The 22,020-nt window shown below is 44.5% G+C and overlaps 1 protein-coding gene across 1 annotated transcript in view; it reads left to right on the plus strand.

Moving 5' to 3' along the window:
- Positions 1-22,020, plus strand: part of LOC145399807 (testis-expressed protein 10) — a 271,732-nt gene that overhangs the window by 139,466 nt on the left and 110,246 nt on the right. Inside the window, exon 7 of the mRNA XM_080272356.1 lies at positions 16,182-16,291. Coding sequence (XP_080128482.1) covers positions 16,182-16,291 — 110 coding nt within the window. The remainder of the gene's footprint in view (positions 1-16,181; positions 16,292-22,020) is intronic.

The following is a 22,020-nucleotide window of genomic DNA, read 5'->3' on the forward strand; positions in this document are numbered from 1 at the left end:
TTGTTTGTTTTGGCTTTGGAAAATTATAAGAATGGGAAAAGTTAAAGTGCAACACTTAGTAAGTTACAATGGAGCATTAGTTAGACAAGAGTGCACACTGTGAAGAGAACGGACTTCTGTGTGTGATTGACTAAGTTCAGTGCAAGACTTCAAGAATAGTGTACTGCAAGTGCTTCAGGAAATCCTTCTTACTGTCAGAGTCCGAGAGGTGGCGGTTATTCATCGAGGTGGCCATGGACTTGCTGTAAGTAGGCAGAATGTTTCATAATGTACTTTTTTCCATACTATACTTACCTCATTTCACTCTTTAATGTTCTTTATTGGTGTGAATAGGGTGTTAGGAGCTATGCATGTGCAGTAGGAAGGTGTTTTTCTGAGTTAGGCTAGGTTAGGGTCCATAAGTACCAGTCCAGGAGCCAGTCACCAGAATGATTATTAATGTATGAACATACTTCTAAACCCTCATTTTATGTTTCTTTTGCATTTATTTCAGTCATTTATGTGCCTTATTGGTGTGATTTGGGTCTTAAATAGGTGCTATGCATGTCCAGAGGAAGTTGTATAGGTGTTTCTCTGAATTAGGGTCCATAAGTACAAGTCCATAAGCTGAGGCCCAATATCCAGACAGAACCAATATCCTGACCTACCTATGGCTCTATTACGTCGGATATTGGAGTGATTACATATGTATATATATATATATATATATATATATATTGTTACGGTTTGCGCCAGCCCGGGGCTATTACAAAAAGACAACAAGTCAGCCTTAGATGATCGGCCTCCACTGCGTTGCAAAAATAACGCAGACCCCGGCACTGACACTCCGCAAACTAGAGAAAAACTGCACAACGGAAGTACTTAAGAACGCAACACTCTGTACTTTGATAATAAAACGGAACAGCCTACCTATAGATCTAGCCTACTATCGCCACTACCGGAAGTAATACCGCCCGAGACAGCCTACAGGAACACCTCCCACTTACTTCCGGTGGTGACGACTTTCTACTTAACCCGTGTCCAAGGGGGAACGCAGTTAATAGCTCACGATGGTTCTCACTAGCCTTGAGCAAAGAGATGGGATTAACTGTGTAGGGGTTAGGGGTGTGTGTGTGTATGTACGTGTGTTGGGGAACGTTAACAAAGGCAGCAAGAGGACCACGGTGAGCCAAACTGGCCCTCCAAAGACAACACGGTTACAAAAACAAAATAAAATAACTACTTCCCTCAGTCAGCAACAAAAGAATAAAAATAAACTTAAATGAAAACGCCAGCTCGGCAGAAAAATGACTGGGGAGAGAGAGAGAGTGTACAAGCACCCGCTACTAAAGCTGGCTGGGAAGAGACTGCCTACTGCTAGGCTCGTGTTCAGCCAAGCGCGAACGCATGAATCAAATTAATTAATAAGAACTTAAATTCGTGCCCCTCTCTCTCTACAATAAATTGGTACTTCTAATGCGAGCAAAACATCATTAAATATACTGGTAGCTCACATAAGACAATCAAAATAATCAAATGCATTCTCAGCATGGTATGAAATAAAATTGCCCTCAGTGGCAGGAACGAAAGAAACAAAAGAACTTGTAACACTCGCTAATTTAAACTCCGCGAATGACGCGGATACATACTGCATAATCCCCCTAGCCCAGCTGTAACGGCTGCACCCGTGGGAACGGAAAGGCGGACAGCGTAACACGCCCTTCCCCAAGGGAAAATTTTGAGCCCTGGATCAAAATTTTCGAATCAAGACCCTGACCCCTCCCTGGATAAACAATCAGCAATTACGTTATCAATCCCCTTAATATGCCTAACTTCTAAATTGTACTCCTGCAAAAACAAACTCCAGCGGGTCAAACGCTGGTTCTTGAATTTAAACTTGTTCAAAAACTGCAGGGGATGATGGTCTGAATAAATCTTGATCACAGGGCCAAAAGGGGGCAGGTAGACAGCAAAGTGTTGCAGGGCCAGGATAATCGCTAATAACTCCTGCTCTATGACAGAGTAGTTCTTCTGGGCTCTATTAAACTTCTTTGAGAAGTATGATATGGGATGTTCAACCTGGCCCTCATCCGGCTGCATCAACACTGCTCCTACCCCTACTCGGCTAGCATCAACTGCCAGCACAAAAGATCTGTCAAAATCTGGTGCACGCAATATAGGGTGCTGGCACAGCAGAGACTTAACAGTAGTAAAAGCTTGCTCACACTCGGCTGTCCACTGCCACTTCTTATCCTTGCGCAATAAGTCAGTAAGAGGGGCAAGCACTGTGGAGTAATTCCCAATAAATCGTCTATAATAGCCGATCATGCCCAAAAATCGCTGGAGGGCACGGCGACACTGGGGTGCTGCAAAGTTGGAAATGGCATCCACCTTAGCCCGAGGTGGAGCCACTTGCCCATGTCCTACAACAAATCCAAGGTACTGGACCGTAGCACGTACGAACTCGCACTTGTCTAAGTTGACTACTAAGCCAGCTTCCTCCAACCGCTTAATGAGCATTTCCACATGATCAAGGTGCTCCTCCCACTTGGTGTCATACACAATGACATCATCGATGTAAACGACACAATTAGGTATGCCATCCACCACTTTATCCATAAGCCTCTGGAAAGTGGCTGGAGCATTCTTCAGTCCATAAGGCATCACCTGGCACTGATATACTGCACCACTGACAACAAAGCTAGCCACTTGTTTAGCCCGTTCCGTCAGCGGGACCTGCCAGTATCCTTTTACTAAGTCAAGTTTGGTGATATAAGTGGCATTTCCCACCTTGTCCACGGAGTCATCGACCCGAGGCAAGGGATAAGCATCGGTCTTAGACAGTGAGTTAACCTTCCGGAAGTCCACACACAACCTAACCTTCCCATCTGGCTTCGGCTGCAAGGTAACTGGTGAACTCCACTCACTGAAACTCCTCTTAATCAATCCATGGTCCAACATATACTTGATCTCATTATCGAGAGCTTTCTGTCTGATGGGGTTGATGCGGTAGGGAGCTAATTTTACAGGCTTACTATCCCCAACGTCAATGTCATGAGTAGCCCAAGTTGTCAATCCTGGGGAATCTCCAAAAACTTTTGGATGTTTCCATAATCTGTTGCACAGCTCTTCTTGCTTTACTGGATCAAGGTGTCGCAATTTCTCCACCAGAGCTGCATAACCATTGCCCTCCCATAGGTCAGCTGGTAACATCTCACCACGACTAAGCACTTCCTCCTGCTCCTCCAACTCACTACCAATCGTCAAAACTACAGGAGCGCTCTTATCCCTGGTTCCCTCGACGTCCGCTCCAAAGTCACCTTCCAGGGACTGTGGCTGTAACCCTGGTCCACTACTCACATCATCGGCACCAACAGCTCCCTCCACAGCACGTTCCTTTGATGCCACGTCCTCCTTTCCCGTCCTTCACATCCCAGGTGAGAGACATCAGCAGTCATCCCACAATGAGAATCAACTGGGCGGTAGTATGGCTTCAACATATTAATGTGGCACAACTGAGTACTCTTCCGCCTATCTGGGGTAACAATTAGATAGTCAAGTTCCCCAACTCTCTTCTTCACAATATAAGGACCACTGAATCTAGCCGCCAGAGGTTTTCCTTGCATGGGCAGCAGTGCCAAAACTTCATCTCCTTGCTTAAACTCACGACTTCTGACCTTATCATAATGAGCCTTCATTTTCGCTTGAGCCCCGATTAGATGGTCACGGGCAAGCTCTAAAGCGCAATGCAGTCTCTCCCGAGTGCGGCAGACATAGTCAAGCATGGATTCCTGGTTGCCAGATTTGTTGTTACTCCAGGCCTCTCGCACCACATCCAAGGGACCACGAACTCTGTGCCCAAACACTAACTCATTGGGTGAAAACCCTAACGACTCAGTTGGTACCTCTCTCACTGCAAACATAACAAAGGGTACCGCTAGGTCCCAATCCTTTCCACTATCATAGCAGAAGGTGCGCAGCATGGTCTTTAAGGTCTGATGATGCCTCTCCAGGGCACCTTGTGACTGCGGATGGTAGGCACTGGACAAAATGTGTTTGATGCCCAACTCTGTCATTGTCTGCTTAAATAAATTAGATGTAAAATTTACTCCACGGTCTGACTGCAACTCCTTGGGCAGGCCAAAATGAGTAAAGAACAGGATAAGTTGCTTGACTACTGACTTCGCCTGCATGCTTCTGATTGGTATAGCCTCTGGGTATCGCGTGGTAACATCCATTATGGTTAACAAATACTTGTTTCCAGCAGAAGCAGGAGGTAAAGGGCCCACGATATCAATGATTACCCGGGTAAACGGAGGTTCAACTGCAGGAATGGGAGTCAAAGGGGCCACAGGAAGAACTTGATTAGGCTTGCCCACTATCTGACACGTGTGACAGCTCTTGATGTACGCAGCAACTTGTCCCGGCATACTTGGCCACCAAAAGTTATACCTTAAGCGCTGCACTGTCTTTCTGTTTCCCAAGTGACCTGCTAAAGGTCCCTCATGTGCTAACTGTATTAACGGCACCCTATACTGCACAGGCACCATCACCTGCACTAACTCACCCACTCCTCCATCCACCGTGGCGCCAGTGGGCGTCCATCGGCGATGTAAAACATTGTCTTTAATCAGGAACTCCTCCTTACCACACTCCATACTTCTTTCTTCCCCTACTCGAGCAAACAAGGGCTTTAATGTTACATCCTCCTGTTGCTTCACCCTCAATTCTGCTGGCCCAACACCCGCCAGCTCTACTGAGGACTGAGATAAGGGACTGGTCGGGACACTGGATTGCGAAGGGCGATCAATCTCAGCGTCACCTCTAGTACACTCGACAGGGGGAGGAATGTCAGACTCCACACTGACATCATCACCTCTACCCTCAACAGTGACACTCTGTTCCTCAGGCGCGTTTGACGGAGGTCCTGCATCCTCGCAGTCGACCCCAGCATCCTGAAATTCTCCTAATTCAGTCGATGGGCTGGGTTCAGTCTCCACACAGACACACTCAGCACCATCTCTAGTGTCCTGAGTGGGAAGTGGGGCGGCACCCATGCACGCATTCCCACTCTCCTCACCCACCACAGCAACACTCTGCTCACTAGGTTCCTCCATTGGTGGCCCTGCCTCATCACAGTCGACCCCAAGAACCTGTGACTTCACCAGTTCTTCCTCCCGGGCTGCAACCTGTGCCATAGATCTTGTAATTGCACAGACTGGGAACATGGCTTCCACTTCTGCATCAACTTCAATACCAATTTCTGGGGCGTCAAAACACTTCTCTGCCACAACAACTGGTGGGGGAAGAGATGGAAATACTTTCTCCCCAGCCAGGTCGTTCCCCAGCAGAAAATCAGTCCCCTCTACTGGCATTACATCAGCAACAGCTACTTGAGCTGCAGCCTGAACAATGGGGCAATCGAGTTCCACATGAACATAATCATAGTATTCATCTGAGTTCATGCCTCTACACAGCACATACTTCCCTGAGTTTACAGGCCCTCCAGTCACGTTTCTGCACACAGACTGTTGTGCACAGGTATCACGAGCCACAGTAACTGGATAACTGATCCCATGAATTTTCACTGTGCCGTGACATATAAAAGGTTTACACCAGTCTAGGGACGATTTCTGAGGCAGTTCATCCGGAGGTGGCGTAGCATGTTGGGTAACCTTTTCAGCCTGAGCTGGCAGCGAGCACAGCCGGCTGCACTCCAGCTTTCCACAGACTTCTCCCTCACCGTTACCACTCTCCCAACTCCTCTCGTTCACCTGACTCGAACCTACAATTAGTGCCACTGGTTTGGCATTTTGGGAGGCCTTCCACTTAGGACAGTTAGGCTTGATGTGCCCACTCTGTTTGCAAAAGTAACAAACTAGCTTCGAACTGGATACAGGGCTCTTTCTCCCTGAATTCTTTTTCTCCTCTGAACTTCCCTTGGACTGATTCACGGGAGATTTGTCCCAGGCAGGGCCACTCACAGTCCTCTCCCTGGAATACTGAAAATTAGCATACTTGACCCCCCATACTCCGCAAGGCAAACACCCGGTCATCAGCCCACGTCGCTGCTTCCTTCACGGTCTTAAATCTCTTCTCCCTAATTTTAACACCAATTTCTTTGTCAGCCATGTTGGTAAAATGTTCCATCAAAAACAGTTCACGCACCTCGTTATACGAAGTGGCGCTCTCACTCAGCAACCACTCGTCTAACCTCTCCTCCAGATACCTAGCGAGGCCATATAGGTGTCAGCAGGCCTTTTCCGAGCACCACGGAACAACAACCGATAAGCCTCTGGTCTAAGTTCATATGCCTTCAGGATGGCTGTTTTAAATTCATCATAATCATCTACATCCTCAGGGCTCAACCTATTATACACTTCCAAAGCTTTTCCCTTCAGCACATTAGATACCAACCCCACCCAGCGCTGCCTGTTCCACTCAAACTCCCTAGCCTTCTTTTCAAACCTGACAAACCATTCTGTCAACTTCAACTCATCAAATGCTGGCACTAATTTTAGACTCCTTGAGAACCAACTCTCCCTATCCTCTGCACGGCCTGAGGTTTGGGTATCTGAAGTTGGTCTATTAGCAGTCAGCTCCAAGCGAGTCTTCTCCAGCTCAAATCGCATTTTTTCACGCTGCAACTCCATCTCCCTCAATTCTTTTAAACGCTGCATTTCCCTCTCTTCTTTTTCACTCTGCATCTCCCTCTCTTCTTTTTGCACGCTGCATTTCCATCTCCAACTTTTTCAACTCCAACTGCAACTGAGCCTCCGGTGACAAGGCTCCAGGGTATATGGGAGTGGAATGAACAACTCAGGGAAAGCACTAGACATACCTGGGGGAACTGCTCTAAACTGGCTCGGCGGCATCATAGATGGTAATAGTGGGGTAGCGAAACGAGGCATTTCAGCACCATAGTCAAACTCAGGGCTCACACGGGGAGTACCTTTGCTATGTGCCTCTCGTTGTTCCATATCCACAGGTGACTCAGCACGTACGCGATCTGGTGTAGACACGCGTGACTCCATGGCGACAAATCAATGGCAGTACTAAATAATGAAATACTAATGCTGACTGAGAAACTACACACACTTCAACTTCACCTCAAAGCACAGAGAACGCCAAGGTAACGATATCCTAGCAAGAAGAAGGCACTGTTAGGATATCCTGATGCGAGGTCGCCACTGTTACGGTTTGCGCCAGCCCGGGGCTATTACAAAAAGACAACAAGTCAGCCTTAGATGATCGGCCTCCACTGCGTTGCAAAAATAACGCAGACCCCGGCACTGACACTCCGCAAACTAGAGAAAAACTGCACAACGGAAGTACTTAAGAACGCAACACTCTGTACTTTGATAATAAAACGGAACAGCCTACCTATAGATCTAGCCTACTATCGCCACTACCGGAAGTAATACCGCCCGAGACAGCCTACAGGAACACCTCCCACTTACTTCCGGTGGTGACGACTTTCTACTTAACCCGTGTCCAAGGGGGAACGCAGTTAATAGCTCACGATGGTTCTCACTAGCCTTGAGCAAAGAGATGGGATTAACTGTGTAGGGGTTAGGGGTGTGTGTGTGTATGTACGTGTGTTGGGGAACGTTAACAAAGGCAGCGAGAGGACCACGGTGAGCCAAACTGGCCCTCCAAAGACAACACGGTTACAAAAACAAAATAAAATAACTACTTCCCTCAGTCAGCAACAAAAGAATAAAAATAAACTTAAATGAAAACGCCAGCTCGGCAGAAAAATGACTGGGGAGAGAGAGAGAGTGTACAAGCACCCGCTACTAAAGCTGGCTGGGAAGAGACTGCCTACTGCTAGGCTCGTGTTCAGCCAAGCGCGAACGCATGAATCAAATTAATTACAGTAATCACTCTAATATCCGGACGCCCAATATCCGAACATCCCCACTATCCGGACATAAGAATGTTTCATACTATACTTTTTTTCCATACTATACTTACCTCATTTCACTCTTTAATGTCCTTTATTGGTGTGAATAGGGTGTTAGGAGCTATGCATGTGCAGTAGGAAGGTGTTTTTCTGAGTTAGGCTAGGTTAGGGTCCATAAGTACCAGTCCAGGAGCCAGTCACCAGAATGTTTATTATTGTGTGAACCTACAACTAAACCCTCAATTTATGTTTCTTTTGCATTTATTTCAGTCATTTATGTGCCTTATTGGTGTGATTTGGGTCTTAAATAGGTGCTATGCATGTCCAGAGGGAGTTGTATAGGTGTTTCTCTGAGTTAGGATCCATAAGTACAAGTCCATAAGCTGGGGCCCAATATCCGGACAGAACCAATATCCGGACCTACCTATGGCTCTATTACATCGGATATTGGAGTGATTACTGTAATAAGAACTTAAATTCGTGCCCCTCTCTCTCTACAATAAAATAATATACATATATATATATATATCATATATATATATGGTATATATATATATATATATACAGTAAAACCTCGATATAACGGACTTCAGTATAGCGGAATTCGCTTTTATTGGACTCGAGGAGCCAAGTGGACTAAATTCTTACCGTATGTGTCAGGAAAAGTCCAATAAAGCCAGAAGCAGTCCTCTCTTGGAATAAATGAATAAACAAACAAACGGAGGAGATACCATAACATCGGTCCCTCCTCTCTCCCTCCTCCTCCATACCTTCCCTTCCTCCCTGTCCCTCTCCGGTGAGAGAGAGAGAGAGAGAGAGAGAGAGAGAAAGGTAAAATGAAAATGAAAATAACTGTGAAAATGAGTGTAAAAGTGAGGGTGAAAGAGAGCACACAAGTGAATATGATATGTCAAAGTCAGCAGAGAGAGAGAGAGAGAGAGAGAGAGAGAATAAATACAGAAATGACAAGTGGCATCCCCTTGGCATAAACAAATGAGGAAGATAGGCATAACCTTGGTCCCTCCTGTCTCTCTCCTTCTATAATTCCTCCCTTTCTCTCTGTCTCCGGGAGAGAGAGGTGAAAGTGAATGAAAAAGTGAAGGTTAGTGAAGGCATTGTGAAGGTGAAAGTGAAGGTAGTGTGAAAGTGAAAGTGAAGGTGAAAGTAAAAGTGAAGGCAAGAGTGCAAGTGAAGTCAAAAGTGAAAGTGAAGGTGGAAGTTGAAAGTAAAAGTGAAGGTGAAAGTGAAGTCAAAAGTGAAAGTGAAGGTGAAGATGGAAGGTGAAAGTGAGGGTGAAAATGAAGGTGAAGGTAAATGTGAATGTGAAAGTGAAGGTGAAGGTAAATGTGAATGTGAAAGTGAAGGTGAAGGTGAAGTCGAGAGTGAAGGTGAAAGTGAAGGTGAAAATGAATTTAAAAGATGATGGTGAAAGTAAAGATCAAGGTGAAAATTAATGTAAAAGTGAAGGTGAAAGAAAAGTTGAAAGTGAAGGTGAAGGTGAAAGTGAATGTGAAGGTGAAAGACAAAGTGAACGTGAAGGTGAAGATGTGAGTGAAGGTGGAGTTGAATGTGCTAGTAAAAGAAGGGAGGGCAAAAGTGAAGATGAGTGAATAATTGTAAAGGTAAATGAAAATGAGAAAGTAAGGTTGCAAGTGAAGGTGAAAGGGAAATTCAAAATGAGTGATAATGAAAGTGAGTGTGAAGGTGAAGGTGAATGTGAAGTGAGCATGGAAAAGAATATGAAAGTGAATGTGAATGTCAGAGTGAACTGAAAGTGAAGGTTAAAATGAATGGGAAGGTGAAGATGAAGGTGACGATGAAGACAAAAATTTGTGAAGTACAATAGAAGTGCCTAGTGCTGGGAGACAGAGAGAGAGAGAGAGAGAGAGAATAAATGCATGAATGACAAGCAAGCCTCTTTGCATAACAAAAGGAGGAGGAAGTCCCAGGGGGAGTCCTGATGTCGCTTTTTTCAGACTTTCGCTTTTTTCGGACTGGCTTGGGTCCCAATTAGTCCGATATAGTGAGGTTTTACTGTATTGTCATCATCATCATCATCATGAGCCATTTGAGTGTCCACTGCAGGACTGGCCTATCCCGACTGAAGTGAGGACAATACAGCCTACGTACAGTTGCAGAGATATCAAACAGAAACACCCCATCCACCAGCGAGGTGGTGAACTGCTCTCCACATCTGGTAACACTGATAGGTGTGGAACTTCACCAGGTTTCATTCGGTCTCCAGGATGAACCGATTGCGGTGATTCTTTCCGTTGTATGCAGTTGTCGGTGGTAATCTATAAGCAGTATTCCGCCAGAAAATATATTGATAATATCATGTCATGATTATGGCAAGTTTATAAAATCGTCACAGTACATCCTTTACTTAATGGCAGGTATTATGAATGACATGGATTTCATGAGTAGTTTAGTTTCGAGTCATGAACCATGCAACAGTTAACAATTCATTATTTAAGTCAGAGTTATCAGCATCCCCACAACTATCAGCGAAGAGAAAATTATCGTAACGCTCATCCTCCCTACCATGAACCTGACGTTGACAGACCTCTGAAATCAAAGCAAGTTCACTACATACAGGAGGTGGTATCACAGGAGGCGGCAGGGTGGGGGTGGAGGACCTGGGAGACAGGAGGTGGAAGGTAAATGAGGAAGGGGGCAATAGAGGTTGAACTGGGGGCAAGAGGAGAGGGGTAATGGGGTAGGGGATGGTGGACTTTGGTGGATGACAGCGAGCTACATCGGGAGGAATAGATTACAAGGTGATGGCTTGGCCAAATCATTGTTTCATGGAGAATATGGCACTTTACAGTCAGACCACGAAATGTTATGTTGACATTGCCATGTGTTGTAATTGACTGTCATGGTTTGTAACAGACCAAAAGGTGATGACTAAGGACCGAACAAAGTACACGATACAGTTGGTGACTTGGAATGAAAGGGGTGCAAATGATGAGGTGAAACCGAGATTGTCCAGGTGCTTGAGAGTGCAAAAGTGGATGTATGTGGGTTAACGGAAACTAAGTGGAGAGGTGAAAGTGTGAGAGAATGGGAGTATGGATGGGGTACATGCGCAGGAGTAGGTGAGAATGAGAGGGCAAAAGAAGGAGTGTGTATCATTGTGAGTAACAGATGGAAGGAGAATATAAGAGAGTATGGATCAGTTGGATCGAGGATTGTGTGGGTAAAATTGAAAGTTGGACTACAAATGTGGGCGACTGTTTGCGTGTGTGTACCAACGCAAGATCATGCAACCAGAGTGAGCGAAGAGTTCTGGTCAAATGTGGAAGTGTGCATGGAAAAGTTTGAAAGGAATGAGAGTGATTTTTATTGGAGATATGAATGAAAAAGTAGGGAATGTGAAGGTGGATGGAGTAGTTGGTGAGTGGGGTGTGCATGCAGAGATGGATGAGAATGGCAGTGCTTTAGTGGACCTTTGTGCCGGGAGGGAGTTGGTGATAGCTGATACCCTCTTCAGGCTGAAAATGATCCACAGGTACACATGGCGAGTGATGAGAAGGGTGGTTGGTGAATTGAATAAACGAAACGCAGTGATTGATTATGTGTGTGAATGAAAGGATGAGAAGGTGTATAATGGATTTCAAGAGTATATAGAGGTTGGGGGAGTGGACTTTCGGACCACCGCTTGGTGGTGGTCAGAATTAAAGTCCAAATAAAATGGAGAAATGAAAGATTGGAAGGGCAGGAGAAAGTAATACATACAAGGAGAGTGAAAAAGTTACAAGAGGATGGAAAAAAGGCAAAATATACGAGAGAAGTGGAGGAGCGATTGGGGAAATGTAGATTGGAGCAAATGGGGGACATGGAAGGTGTGTGCAAGATATTCACAGAATAAATCTGTGCAGCATGTGAGGTGGTGTGTGGGGTGAAGAGAAGACAAAAGGGGGTGCAGGGAACAGCATGGTGGACTGAAGAGGTGAGAGAGGCTTTGGCAGAAAAGAAGAAAGCATATAGTAGAAGGATGAGAAAGAGGTGTGGAAGAAGTTGAAAGAGGGAAGAGAGAGTTATATTTAGAGAGGAAGAGAGGGATGAAAAGATTAGTAAGAGAGAGTAAGAAGAGAGAAGATGAGGATTCTGAAAGGAACTTGAGTGTAAAGTGGAGGGAATGTAAGAAAATGTTCTGGAAAGAGGTAAAAAGGTTAGACAGGGTGCCAAAGAAGTTAGCTTGGGAGTGAAAGATAAAAATGGTAGATTACTAGTGGAGAAGGGAGAAAAAGTGAGCAGATGAAGAGAATATTTTAAGGAATTGTTGAACATAGAGAGTTAAAGTAATGGAAGTATAAGTGGCTGGGGAATGGCTGGGAGACGGAAGGATGTGAGAAGAGAGGAAGAAATCAGTAGGATGGAAGTTGTGGAAGCATTGAAGAAAGTTAAAATGAGGAAAGCCCCAGCAATTGATGGAGTGTGTCGTGAAATGCTGAAGTATGGGGGATAGATAGTAGTAGAATGGGTGTGGGTGATGTGCAGATTGGCCCGGGAGGAAGGCAGAGTCCCGGAGGATTGCAGGTCAGGTATAATTATTCCCCTGTACAAAGGAAATGGATAAAAAGAAGTGTGTAGTAATCATAGGGGCATTTGCCTTCTTAGTGTAATAGGAAAAGTATATAGTAGGATACTTATTGACAGAGTTAGGAAAGTAACAGAGGAATTAGTTGGAGAAGAACAGGAAGGTTTTAGGAAGGGAAGTGGTTGTGCTGATCAGATATTCGTTCTTAGACCTTTAGTGGAAAAGTTCCTAGATAAGGGAAAGAAGTTGTATGTGGCTTTCATGGATTTGGAGAAAGCTTATGACAGGGTGGATAGACAAGGATTGTGGAAAGTATTAAGAATATATGGAGCAGATGGGAAGTTGTTGAATGCTGTGAAGAGTATGTATGATGGTGCTAAGGCTGCAGTGCGTGTGGATAGTGAACTGAGTGAATTTTTCTGTTTGAAGGCAGGATTGAAACATGGATGTGTCATGTCTCCATGGTTGTTCAGTATGTATATTGATGGGGTTATAAAAGAGATACAAGGCATATGGCAGTGGATGTTGGAGTGGCCCTAGTGAGAGAGGGCAGTGATTGGAAACTCCCTGTATTGTTGTTTGCAGATGATACTGTGTTGTTAAGTGAAGACGAAGGGTAGCTGCAAGGCTTGGTGGATGAGTGTGGGAGAGTGTTTAAGAAATGGAATTTAAAGGTGAATGTAGGGAAGAGTAAAGTTATGGTCTTTGAGAGAAATGAAGTCAGTGAATGTTCAGTGAGGCTGGATGATGAGAAAATGGAAAATGTGAGTACATTTAAGTACTTGGGTAGTGTGATGAGTAAGGATGGAGGTTTGGAGGGTGAAGTGCATGAAAGTGTACAACACGGAAGAAAGGTTGCTGATTCCTTGAAGGCAGTGATAAGAAACTGGGAAGTGAGCATGGAAGTGACAGAGTTATTACATGACACTATTATGATACCAACTCTAATGTATGGAAGTGAAGCTTGAACGTTGTAGGAGGGGCACTAGTCAAGAATGAGAGCAGTGGGAATAGTTATTTGAGAGGAGCCTGTGGAGTCACATGGAGAGACAGACTGACAAATGAGGAAGTGAAGGAGCATTGTGGTATGGATGTGGATGTGGTAGGAAGTGTTACGAGAAACACATTGAGGTAGTTTGGCCGTGTGGAGAGGATGAAGAATGAGAGACTGACGAGTAGAGTGTATGTGATTGAGGTGGAGGGGGAGAGAGGGATGGGAAGGCCAAGGATGAGATGGAGGGATGGAGTGGAGAGGTATATGAGTGAGGAGGGTGTGAATTGGGAGCAGAGCAGTGAAATGGCAGGGGACAGGGTGACGTGGAGGCGATTTATTTGAGGGCACCCCGTATGGGACTGAGGCGTCTTGCAATAGATAAATAGTTAGACATACATGTTGTGCAAGAATTTTATTGAGAAAAATTGTGAGTAAATTAATCACATTTCATAATATAAATAAAATAATTGAATTTGCAAGTTTAAAGATCTTACACTGAAATATACCGTATAACACAAATACGTTTCAGAGATAGCATAATGTTTTGGTTTTCTGAAAATGATGAAACCTATTGGCAAACATAATAATATTAAGAAAATATGCAACTTTGTCACTGCTAGGAAAAATCCACCAACATTCTACCAATAATCAAAATATATAAATGAAAATCTCAGACTGTTCAGCTTCGCTTGGAATACCTGACATTGTGTCTGGCACTGGGGAAGACACATTGATAACGTTACCTGGCACAAACTGTAGGTTTTCGTGAACTTCAAGCTCTGAACGACTTTGTAGTGTGGTGTAACTTTTATTATGGAAATGATCTTGTGTACACATGTAACCCTGGGAAGGAAGATGGCCTTGGTTAGGGAGAGGACCTGGGGTAGACATATGACCCTGGGTAGGGAATGGACTATCAACAATGCCAGTCCGTCTGCCAGTGCAACCGCAAAGTGGCCTGTGTTCGGTCTGCCATTTGAATTAATGGCACCTATCATCTTTCACCAGTGGCAAGCCACCGTGGCGTGGCGTGTAAAATGGACCTGGTTACCATTTTTTTGCGGCTGCCACTAAAACTGGCTCGTGTGCGGGCTTCCACAGAAACGTGCATTTTATTTCTCGCCACAAAAAAGTAACAGCCACCGTCCACTGAAATGTGGCCCGTGTGCAGGGGGCCTTAATCATAACATACAGTTCAGTATTTATACAGTACAGTCATACAGTACATATTTTACTTTGTTCTCACCTAGTCTTGGCAGCAGTGGAGGGTAGAATTGTACTCCATGCACCACAGTACAGTGCTCTTAATACGGTGTGGTCTAATGGCAGTAATTACGTGTACAATAATTTCAGATCCTCTCCTTCATTCCTTCCTCATCCTTCTGCCTACAGGTGACTACACTCCCTCTACTGTCTTTCTTTCCTTCATTCTTTCCTCTTCTTTCTGCCTGTGGGTGACTCTACACTGAGTGACAAGCCAAATGATTTCATGTACACCAGGAAACTATTTACTATGCTGGGTGGTAACCATATAACCAAATTTTGGCTCCTGGTGGTTGAGTGGGTAATAAAGGTGCTCCAATTGGATTGAGCTGGTGAAGGTTTATATCCAAGGGGTGGTTGGGGTTTATTGCTCACATAATGCCACTGAGGGATGAGTGAGGCTGGTCACTCTCAAATTAAATGCCAGGACCAACTTTCCTAGCCCTGGGCTCCTACGCTCCTCATGGGGCAATGTAGGGTTAGATGATGGATAAATGGATGGACAATAGAGCAGTAGGACATGAAGCACTGAGAGGCCACAAGCATTGCAACAACAGTGAGTGAGGATTGGGAGACCACAGAATAAGTCATATCGCTAGGGTTTTGCCACCACATGGTCATAAGAGCGGAATATGTCTTCACTATACGAGCTCCATGGGAGAGAATGAGGAGCAACAGCAGGCTCGATGTGCTGGGTGGACCGCTCCCGCAGTGCATTCTGATTGTCTGGCTCGTTGTGGGTTTTTCCTGGGTGGTGGTTTGCTACCACGTCTGAGCCAGATAGTACGTCTTACTGCAGGTTATTGCATAGAACCGCTAGTCGCTTCCCGTTTAGGTGCCAAATGTTGCATAATTTTGCCTGATATTGCTCTAACTGAGCCCGGCAAAAAGCAGCAGATATTGCAGTGCTGGATAATTGAGAGTTTACTATATATCAGACAGGAGATCCTTTTATTTATTTATTTTTTTTCCCAATCCTACACTGCCACATGAGAAGTGTTGGAGCCCGGGGCTAAGCAAGTTGCTTCTGACATTTAAGATAAGGATGACCAGCCTTACTCATCCCTGAGTGGCATTACATGAGCAATAAGCCCTAACCATCTCTTGGATATAAACCTTCACTGGCTCAATCCGAGTGGAGCGCTGTAATTGCCTACTAAACCACCAGGCGCCAAAATTTGGTTATATGGTTACCACCCAGCATAGTAAATGGTTTCCTGGTGTACAGGAAACCATTTGGCATGTCACTCAGTGTAAAATCACCCACAGGCAGAAGGAAGAGGAAAAAATGAAGGAAAGAAAGACAGAAGAGTGAGTGTAAAGTCACCGTAGGCAGAAGGACAAGGAAAGAACAACAGAAGAGGATGGAAGGAAAGAAGGATGGAGGAGAGGAAAGGGCAGACACCTGAGAGCAACACTACATCGAGTGAGTGGATGGTGAGCACCTCCATGATTATTGTACATTATCACTGTATGTTATTGTGTGTTTACAGGGAATGGTCTGCTAAGTGAAGAAGGGACAGAAACACTGAGCTGCATAATCAGCATCATCGATCAGCTTTGGCGGACAACCCAGGCCATCACAGAACACACTCCAACACAAGTATGCCATGTCTCGCATGTGTATTCTTTAGATCTAAAAGCTTTTCATCATTTTTGCTAAATCCAAAGAACATGCATCATGACTCCTTAATTGCCCATGGCCAAACTTGTCAGGCCAAACATGTAAAGTGAGAGTGGTCACTCACTTATCCCTGAGTGGCATTATTTGAACAGTAGGCTTCCATCCACCCTCAGATTCAAACCCATATGGGTCACATCTGTTTAGATTTATGACTGCTGTAATGCTGAATGCATCAGGAGATATAGGAGAGGGGTTAGTTACTGATTTGATAATTGCAATTTTGTATGAGTGTGTTTTCCCAGATGATTGGCTAAAGAGTGTGATGGTAGATGTGTACCAGGGGAAGGGTGATGTCCTGGAAAGAGGGAGTTATAGAGGAATAAAACTTTTGGACCAAGTAGTGAAGGTAATGGAGAGAGTTCTAGAAGGTATGGTTAGAGAAAGAGTGAATTTTGATGAGATACATTCTGGGTTTATGCCAGGCAAAGGGACCACTGATGCCATATTCATTGTTCGACAGCTTCAGGAAAAATATACAGTGAGGCTTCTCATCTGGCAAATACAGTAGTCTAAAAAAATCACAGCAGATGCGAAACTGCCAGATCTGGGGAAAACTTTAAATGGGGAAAAATTAACAGGAGTCTTTTGTCACCCAAAAGTTATCTTGTTTTACATATTGTTGTACTTTTATCCAAAGATCGCCATCATACTGTTGTAACAAGTTCTGACTGAACACAGCTAAATGCTAGACACGGGCATAAAAACTAGTCAGGCATGGTGGTAGCTGTGGTCTTTGTGGTGGTGGCGTACACACTGTCGTCATCACAAGATAGCCGTCAAGTGCCAAGCTGGATCCGCATGGAATTTTGCCTGGTGAGCTCCCGCCAGATGCGAGGCTTTGGAAAGTTTTAACCTGTTGCCAGATGCAAAACCGCCAGATAAAAAAAAAGCCAGATGCAAGGCCCTACTGTTTAGGAAAGAAAAGGGATCTGGGTAATTTTTTACAAGTGCACAGGGACGTCTTTTTTGGTGAAACCAAGGTATTTCTGATAGTTTTTGATGTGTTTTGAATGAATCTGACCTTCATTTCTGCTGCAAATCAGTATATTTCAAGATATCCCCCACCCCCCCTTCCCCCCACAAGAATGGGGGAGATGGGCGAACCCGGGGTTTTTGGGTGGGTGAAATCACATAATATATTGATCTGAGATAGAAATGAAGGTCTGAGTAATTCACAGCACATCAAAAATCATCAGAAATACATTGGTTTCACCAGCCAGGCTGCTGTGCGCCGGGCCGTCTGGCCTACTCCCCCCCCGCCTTGCACCAACAGTCGCCTGCCCGCTGTCACCAGCAAACCATTATCTCCTAAGCTAAACTAAGCTAAGCCATAAAATTCTATTTTTCCGTGCCAAGAACAGTGGGGGACCTGTGGGAAAGCGGGGATTTGGTTGGGGGAAAAACGCGCAAAAACGAGTGATTTCCGACTGAAACTGTTATTAAATTCAAACCGAAAACACTAAAATCCTTCGGAAATATGGAATTTTAAGCTCCTTAGGGAGTCCGTGTTTGCTAATTGGGGGGCTTCGCCCCCCAGACCCCCCAGCCCTGGCTGTGCTTTCTAACTGGGGGGCTTCGCCCCCCAGACCCCCCCTGACATTAACCAAACCTCATCTAACCTAACCTAACCGGGTGTAAATACGAAATAATGCCTTTACTCACCAGTTTACAGCTCCTGAAGTACTTACGGTAATTTTGCAGGCTTCACAGGTCGTGGCTGGAGACAAACTGACTTTCAAATCCTGCGGGACCCTAGCGTATCTGAAATTCAAATTTGCGCGCCGGTTGTATCAGTTTGAACTTCACGCATGAGCAGATAGCGCGTGACGTAACAGTAGACACATGCTTTAGCCCCACCCATAAGTCACGTGAACCGTGACGTGATGGTAGACACACGCGAGACAGGACCACAATGCATTAGGCACGAGCCGTGATGGGTCTCATGTATCGCCAGACTATGTAGAGAGTAATTTTTCGGAAAATTTTCAAAAATCTTTTTTCGCGTTAATATTCATTTGCGGAAGTTGTTTCTAGGGTTCAAAATGTTCGCAATGGTGAGATTTAGATATCTGTAAGAGTAAAATTGAGATTCCAAATCCCTGTGCACTTGTAAAATAATACCGGGATCTGTACTGTACTTTGTTTTTGTTGATCTGGAGAAGGCTCTTGACAGAGTTCCTAGGGAGATGGTGAAGTGGGTAATGTGAGAGCTTGGGATCGAGGAATGGCTGGTTATAGTGGTTATGGTTATGTATGTGGTTGCTTGCACCCGGGTGACACTGAATGGAGATTTGAGTTTGAGTTTTTTGTGAATGTTGGTGTGCATCAGGGGTCAGTCTTGAGCCTCTTATTGTGTATCATTGTACTGGAAGCATGCCATGTTTCTTCAGAAATGGACTCCTGTGGGAGGTGTTGTATGCCAATGATTTGGTGTTGATTGCAGAGAATGAAAGGGAGGCAGAGGAGAGGTTGAGGAAGTGGAGAGATTGTATGGGGCACAAGGGTTTGAGGGTAAATCCAGATAAAACAAAGGTGATGGTATCTAGAGTTGGTGGCAGTACTGTCAAAGAAAAGGGAGAGTGGCAGTGTGTGGTTTTTCACATGGATGAGGGAAGTACTTCCATCTTGTGCAGTGTTTGTGATAAGTGGGTGCATAAGAGATGTATTAGAGGTAAACTCCAAGATAATGCTGATTTCATGTGTGCAATGTGTCGGGGAGCATAAGTGGAGATTGTCAGGTGTGATAGAATTGATCTTGCTGGTGAGTCTGTGGAGTGTGTGGAAGAGCCTTGTTACTTGGAAGTCATGTTATGTGCTGGAGGTGGGGCTGAATCTAGCTCTCTGGTTAGAGTGAGGAGTGGTTGGAAGAAGTTCAGGGAGCTGTTGTCTTTCCTGACATTTTGAGGGCTCTCGCTCTGTGCTAAGGGATCTTTGTGTGTGGCATGCGTTAGGGTATGGCCACACCGAACGTGATGAGCAGGGAGACTTGACGAAGAGATAGATTAACTTGGTTTGAGCATGTGAAGAGGATTGGGGATGACAGTTGGGTGCAGAAAGTGAGGAGTGTGAACATCGAGGGTAGGGTCGCACGAGGCAGACCGAAAAAGACCTAGGACAAACCATAAAGTGTGACCACAGGGGTAAAGGACTGAATAGGGAGGCTGCCAGAGCTCATGGATAGCCACCACTAGGTGACCAAGGCTGATGCATGCAAGCATGTTGGAGCCTTTATAAATGAAATTAAATGGTGAAAGAAGTGATTTTTTTTTTTTTTTTTTTTTTTTTTTTTTTAAATGCAAGGAAGGAGGAGCCAAAGGCCAGGGACCTACAAACTGTCCCCTTAAAGAAAAAACAAAAACAAGACAATAAAGAGCCAGAATCAAGATCCATTCATTTTGAGATGCCTGGATGCACTGCGTTTGAAAGACTGGAGATCATAGGCAGTAGGAAAAACAGACAGAGGGAGACAAGTTCGAGAGTTGACCTGTTGCATACATGATGGAATGGGAGTAGTGGTTAACGCTTGCATGAGAGAGTTGGACAGAAAAGGGATGAGAGATTGTTGCTAGACTGGTGCTACGTTCCTGCCGTAGTGGTGGAGGGATGCAAGCAGACAGTTCAGAGGAGCAGTACCCGTTGAAGCAGCGATAGAAAAGAGATAAAGATGCAACAGTGAGGCCAAGAGACAGAGGTTGAAGGGAGCCAGTAATAAGAGGAGAATTAATGAGACATACAGTAAGATAAAAATAATCTGGAGGTAAAATGTCTAAAATCTGTTAGTTAATCGTAAACAAAATATGAGGAAATTTAAAATTGAATTAAGAGAAATATACAGGGGAAATATGGATGACATGATGAAAGGTATGATAAAAGCAGTTGAAAAAATAATCGATAAGGAAATAATGAATACTACACAGTGATGGTATGGTCATATGGAGAGAATGTGGAAGCAATGAAGAAAGTCAAAATGGGGAAAGCCCCAGGAATTGATGGAGTGTGTGGTGAAATACTGAAGCTTGGGGAAGAGATAGTAGTAGAATGGATGTGGAAGATGTGCAAATTGGCCTTGGAGGAAGGTAGAATCCTGGAGGATTGGAAGTCAGGTATAATTATTCCCCTTTACAATGGGAAAGGGGAGAAAGAAGTGTATGGTAATCATAGGGGCGTTTGTCTTCTTAGTGTAGTAGGAAAAGTATATTGTCAGATACTTATTGACAGAGTTAGGGAAGTAGCAGAGGAATTAGTTGGAGAAGAACAGGGAGGTTTTAGGAGGGAAGAGGTTGTATAGATTAGATATTCATTCTTAGATCTTTAGTGGAAAAGTTTCTAGAGAAGGGAAAGAAGTTGTATATGGCCTTCATGGATTTGGAGAAAGCATATGACAGGGTGGATAGACAAGGTTTGTGGAAAGTATTTAGAATATATGGAGTAGATGGGAAGTTGTTGAATGCTGTGAAGAGTATGTATGAGGGTGCTAAGGCTGCAATGAGTGTGGATAGTGAACTGAGTGAATTTTCCTATTTGAAGGTTGGATTGAAACAGGTATGTGTCATGTCTCCATGGTCGTTCAGTCTGTATATGAATGGGATTATAAAAAAGATACAAGGTAGGGTAGTGGATTTAGAGCGGCTCTAATGAGCGAGGGTAGTGTTTGGAAACTCCCTATACTGATGTTTGCAGATGATACTATGTTGTTAAGTGAAGACGAAGGGGAGCTGCAAGGCATGGTGGATGTGTTTGGAAGTGTGTGTAAGAAATGGAATCTAAAGGTAAATGTAAGGAAGAGTAAAGTTATGGTCTTCGAGAGAAGTGAAGTCAGTGAATGTACAGTGAGGTTGGGTGAGGAGGAAGTGGAAAATGTGGGTGCATTTAAGTACTTGGATAGTGTGATGAGTAAAGATGGAAGTTTAGAGAGTGAAGTGCTTGAAAGGATACAACAAGGAAGAAAGGTTGCTGGTTCATTAAAAGCAGTGATAAGAAACAGGGAAGTGAGCACGGAAGTGAAAAACTTACTACATGACAGTATCGTGGTACCAGCTCTAACATATGGAAATGAAACTTGGACCTTGTTTTAGGGACAGAAGTCAAGAGTGAGAGCAGTGGAAAGAGTTATTTGACAGGAGCATGTGGAGTCACATGGAGAGACAGGCTGACAAATGAGGAAGTGAAGGAGCATTGTGGTGTCGATGTGGATATGATAGGAAGTGTTAGGAGAGACACACTGAAGTGGTTTGGCCATGTGGAGAGGATGGAGAGTGAGAGACTGATGAGGAGAGTGTATGTGAGTGAGGTGGTGGGGGAGGAGAGGGAGGGGGAGGCCAAGGATGAGATGGAGGGATGGAGTGGAGAGGTATATGAGAGAGGGGTGTATGACTTGGAGCAAGGCAGTGAAATGGCGGAGGACAGGGTGACATGGAGACGATTTGTGTGTGGCCACCCCTTATGGGATTAATACGTCTGGCAGTAGATAGATATATAGATAACTCAAATCTCGATTTAAGGGACTAAATGGGGAACCAACTTGTACTTTACTTGAAAGTGTCCAGTGTTTTACCACACATGAAGACAGTTGTATTAAGAAATACAATGATTGTTTCACTTATCTTACTTATTTATATGATTAGGAAATTATTTTACATGTACTGTAT

This window comes from Coenobita brevimanus, chromosome 50, assembly GCF_032717465.1.
Source record: "Coenobita brevimanus isolate Jiangsu-jjx chromosome 50, ASM3271746v2, whole genome shotgun sequence".
NCBI lineage: Eukaryota > Metazoa > Arthropoda > Malacostraca > Decapoda > Coenobitidae > Coenobita > Coenobita brevimanus.